This window comes from Egretta garzetta, unplaced genomic scaffold (genome assembly GCF_000687185.1).
Source record: "Egretta garzetta isolate BGI_Z169 unplaced genomic scaffold, ASM68718v1 scaffold42, whole genome shotgun sequence".
NCBI lineage: Eukaryota > Metazoa > Chordata > Aves > Pelecaniformes > Ardeidae > Egretta > Egretta garzetta.
In genome coordinates, this window is record NW_009258782.1 from 1,220,960 (window position 1) to 1,226,100 (window position 5,141).

General features: G+C 50.4%; 1 protein-coding gene across 1 annotated transcript in view; it reads right to left on the bottom strand.

The window, feature by feature from the left end:
- Nucleotides 1–760: 760 nt before the first annotated feature.
- LOC104135737 (unconventional myosin-XV) overlaps nt 761–5,141 on the bottom strand; it is a gene marked incomplete at its 5' end in the record, with an annotated part of 31,329 nt that continues 26,948 nt past the window's right edge. The window contains 2 exon segments of the mRNA XM_035889135.1: nt 761–2,576; nt 4,304–4,459. Of these exon segments, the coding sequence (XP_035745028.1) occupies nt 2,393–2,576; nt 4,304–4,459 (340 nt within the window).

Genomic DNA, 5,141 nt, shown 5'->3' on the forward strand with positions numbered 1-5,141 from the left:
AGGGGGAGAGCAGCCTGTGCAGAGCCAAGACCTCTAGCAGCAACCACTGCCACCGTCAGCAGCACCCACAGCAGAGCCTGACACCGAGGAGGGCATGGGGCACATCCAGGATGAATCCAGAACAACCAAAACCAGCCATTGCTAGGCATCCTGCTAGCCCATGTCCAGCTTGCCGGAGATGTTTGCGCCAGCCGTAAGGAAAAGAAGGGATGCTACTCCCAGCATGGAGCTTTGCTATTGGGGAACACCAAGCTTTCCAAAACAGGGGGTTTGTAGCCAAGAATGGGCCTGGATTCTCTGCAGAAAGCTGGGAGGGCAAGACACAGCGCTTCAAACACTAAGTATGGTCTGAAAAAGGCTTTTTAAAGATTTCAGAAGCAGCAAAAGCACGAACTTTCAGATCTCTGGGCAGACAAGACACGTTCTTCTGAAGGCCAGCTGCGTGGCTGTGCCCGTACCTCCACACCAAGCCAACAGGGGCTCTCTCGTCAGGAAAGCAATCAGATGAAGAGAATCTGAGACAGGCTCTGGGGACCTCACCTATGAACCCCTTGCAGATGAGCGGTGCTGAAGGTGGTAATTTCCTTTGCACTAACATGACCGCTAGATCCAGCCTGAGCAGTAACCCCAACAATGGGCGAGCAGCAGGAGTTGCAGAGGTCAGCGGGAAGGAAAAGGACACCGAGACCCAGATGTCAGCAAACGTGCTTGATCGCCAAGGAACGGAGCTCTGGGGAACAACGCCTGGGTTTTGGACTTCTTTTTGACAGGGAGCCCCTCAAGACAGCAGCAAACGGGTTTCAAAATATATTACATCTTTTTATTGCCAAGCGTGCAGACCATGAAGTGTGTGGGGGACACAACACTAAGAAAAACTACAATTTGAGGGAGGGCAAAGCAGTAAAAATTTAAAAATAAGACTACTCCTTACAACTGCCAACACTTGGGTTCAAAGAATCAATTGGAGGAAGTTTCTTAAAAGTACGGTTCTAAATATGGTGTTGGGCCCCAAACTTTGAAAACGCCGAGGCTTCAGTCTGGGCTAATGCAAACCGGGTGGGAGGAGAGGAGGAAGGCGGCAGAGCTTCTAACATTAACTCCGTGGGGCCAAACACTCAATTCTTTTTAGCATTTCCTGTAGCAACCAGAGAACTCCCTACCCCAGGAACACATGCAGGAATAAGCCAGGAGGAGGTGGGCTACTGGTGCAGCACTAGCTGCTGAATGCACTGAACTGGGGCTGAACAAGACCCTTGCAGCACCCTCGCTCCCAGAGCCCGCCTCAGAGGGGATGGACTGCAGCCGAGCTGCCCGGCTCCCTCGAGGCTGCGGCAGCGCTTGTTCCTGCTCTGACAGAGCACAGCCGGTCCCTCGGGATGGGATCCTGTGCCACCTCAACTCTCACCACCTAAAATGGGCAGGGGGCCAAAAGCCAGTCCCCCAGGCAGTGGAGAACAGCTCTTCTCAGCGGGTCTCAAGGCAAGCATCCTTCCAAACACAGCATCTCTCCTACTCCTCTGTGCTATCTCCAGCTCTGGGAAACAGCACATAATGCGATCACTCGCTCAGCAGCCCCGGGGCTCCAGTGTGGACCTCGGATCAATGCTGGGCCAGCCTCAGCGAAGCCAGCCACGTTCCCTTCCTCCTCAACCAAAATACACCCCTGGTCAGACAAGCACTGAGAAACCAGAGCTCAAGTACATTCTTCTCGGAGAGGGCAGCACAGCGACACAAGGCTGCGAGCCCATGCTGGCTTGGGAAAAGGGACTGGAAAGGAAACCTATGGCATTTAAAACTGGTACTAAAGTGCAACAAAAATGTCCTAAACCCTTTGAAAACAGTCGCAGTAAAGGGGTCTGCAAAGCTTCAAACATCCAGTTACTGCAGGGCACCCTTACAACAAACCCAACAACAACTAGGTAAGAGCAGACCAAGGAGCCCTTTGGTGAAGCAAGGAATACGAGGCCACCACAGGGAGTTTCAGCTCCTGGGGTCAAACATCATATTTAGAACATTTGGAAAGGAAGAAAGTTAAAGCAAAAAACAAAAATACAATTCTTGAATCTTGCGCAATGAAACAGTTAAACTTTTTGGTGTTTTGAAAAGAAATCCCAACAGACAGCCTGGCATAACTTTATCTGCTTCCTAAGGGAGAGATGCCTGTTTGACCCATGACTCAGGACACCATGTGCACTGGACATGTTCCATCCTTACGTATGTCTCAGCATTCCTCCATTCATAAAAACAAATCGCTAGATCCTTCCTGTTTACTCTTCAGCCTGAAAGGAAAAACCAAAACTGAAGCTAGATGGAAGATAGCCAGAGGGAGGAGAAAGTTTTCACAGACTGGAGGCCAATCTCATCAGCTCCACGAGCCTGGAAAGTGCAATCCTCAGTGTCGCCTCATTTTAACTTTCCTGGCTGGGCTGCCGTCCTCCTCTTCCTCATCACAGTCCTCCGTGTACTCGTAAGACCTTCGCCAATAGTTCTCGGAGCTGAAGTTGCTCCGTCTCCTATGTTTTGGTAAGAGGACTGAGCGCCTGTTCTCCTCTTTATCCATTTCTAGAATCCGTGGCCTATGGAGAGAGAGAAAGAGGGAGTGAGAGCACATCCAGGACAGGATTTAGGCATTCCCCTGCGCGGACACTATCTGTGGTTTTGCATACTTTGAGCGATATGACTGACTGTTTCCACATTGCACACTGCTACTGGGCACTCAGCACAGCAGGAGCTAATCAAGACGCACCTCCCACGGGGAGGCTGAGAACTTTGCTTTTGATGGTGCAAGTCCTTCCCCTTCCCAGAGCAAGTTTTAGGTCTTTACCTCCACCAGGAACGCTTCTGAACAGCCCAGTCACCTCTTTTTAAGCGCAGCTTGTGGCCCCAAGAAACATCCCTTGGGCAGAGGAGTCTGTCTCTCCTACAGCAGAACTCGCAGCACAGAGCTGAGCTCCTTTTTAAGCTGCTGGGGTGCTCATGGTGCAGGATCAAACCAGAGCTCCAAACTCCTCTGTCATCTCGCTAGTTCTCTCAAACATTAGCAGAGGGCAATTATTTCTGCAAAGCTGCCTCTGCTCTCACCTGCAATCACTTCATAGTAGGCCTGGGCTGGTGGGCTGCACAGATCACTTCTTTTACCCTAGGTGGTAACTGCAGAGTTCCTCTAAGAGATACCACTATTCAACATCCATGCTATTTACCTATGTTTTACTGGAGTCTTTGAGGCCAAAGGAAGAGAAAAACAGGTTTCGGATACCCATCTGCTGCAGGAGTCTATGCAAGCCCCCACCCCGATAAGGTCACATCAGGCTGAAAAACAGCTCTCACGGGTCTGCAGATTTGTCCTGCATCATCGCTTCTCTAATCATACACCGGCCCACTGCGTGCTCAGAGGTAAGCTTTCATTTGCAGGCTAGCTTCTCTTCTTGATCTACCTTCCCAGTCACTCTGAGTCCAGGTGAATGAACACGGCTCATAAACAAGCCATCCCCACCCTCCTCCCTCCAGGACAGGTTGAAACATGGGCTGGGACCGCACAGCAGCCAAGCCCCAGGACCAAGCCAACTTCTGGTTTTTTTACACGATGGGCAGAGAACGCCGTCTCAATCCTCAGGAAGTTTTGGAATTGGACAATAGCAGAAATATTGCATGACAGCTGGCAGACGGGCTATTGCTCACGGCTATCAGTACGTTCACACAGAGCAAGGTGGTGTTTGAGGGAAGCCTTGCTGCAGAGCTCAAGCTGTCTGAAACCTCAGCAAGGAGCTCCCCTTAAGGTCAGGCTTACGCATTCACACAGTTTGGTTACACACACAAAAATATACACATGCAGCTCTGGAACCAAAACAGGTCTAAGAATCTTCCCGAGAAGGCCTTCACCTTTCCCAGATAGCAAAACCTCACATTCTCTCCCAAGACTGCTTTCATAATATAGTTTAACGCAGCTGCACAGGTTGCTTGGCAATAGAGGTCAAAAATAATTAGCTGCAGGGAAACTATTGTTCTGAATGACTGCATTATCAAGAGCCAGCCAAATCTATTGCTTCTTCATTATGCCACTCACAGGATAAACAATGTAAGCTGCTTACAACCAGAGCTTAGCCTCCGCAAGCCTAGGAGGAACGTATAAAGAACCTCATTCTGATAAAACAGATCTGTACACCACGGAAAGCACCTGGGAGGTGCAAACAAGGATGTTTTTAAGTGTGCTGTGCAGCCTCTGGTGTCAGAGGCCAGGAACCTCAGACATGCACTGACCTAGAGATACCATCCAAAACATCGCTCTTCAGAGAGCTCATCCTACCTGTGAGCAGCATCAGGATCTGCTTTGCGATGGGACCGCTTTGGTTTCAGGATCTGGTCCCGGTTGCTTCCCGATAGACGGTCAGAGTTATAACCTGGTGGCAACACAGAGCTACTCAGCGATTTTGTTTCCAATCGAGGTGCATCTAGTCTTGTTCTGCAAATATTTAAAGAGAAGAGAATTTGCAAGGCGTTTTTACAGAACCACTGGCACACTGCAGCAGACGTCTGTTCTAGATGTGCTGAAGCAGAACCCTCAATCCCAGCCGCACAGCTTGGGAAGAGGGTCAGGACTATGATGCTCCACAGCAAAACAAGCTGCAGCTTCCCAGTACTTGCAGCTTTGCTGCCTTGGTTTGAGGGAAGAGGAAGGCTTAGGGACACGTGTAGTCATGCAGTGAGCGCCAGTGGTGCTGGGCCCGCTGCAATCCCAGTTACAGGATACAGAGTAGAGGCGTTAGAGCCCCCGCAAAATCCTATGAAACCACAGTGACTCGTCAATAACTCGCAGCTCCAGTTAAGCCACCTGGGAGATGCCCTGCAAAATTCATCATCACCTACAACAGTAATAACTGCTTCTATCTGGAAACTCCCTACTGTCTCAAGATCTCGTGGGGTCAGGTGTTTCTCAGCTTGACTAAGAGATTTAAAGAGCTGAAGTACAAGTCGGGAGAAGGTCTAAGCAAACAGAAGCTGCACCACATCCCTTCCAGCAGTGCAGCACCGCCTTGTTCGTGCTGGGATAGAAACGCACAAAAGCTACACCGGAGAGCGAGCACAGCTCGTCGCAGAGCAGAACTGGCTGGCCCAGGCACGGCTGGAGCCAGGCAGGCATGGAG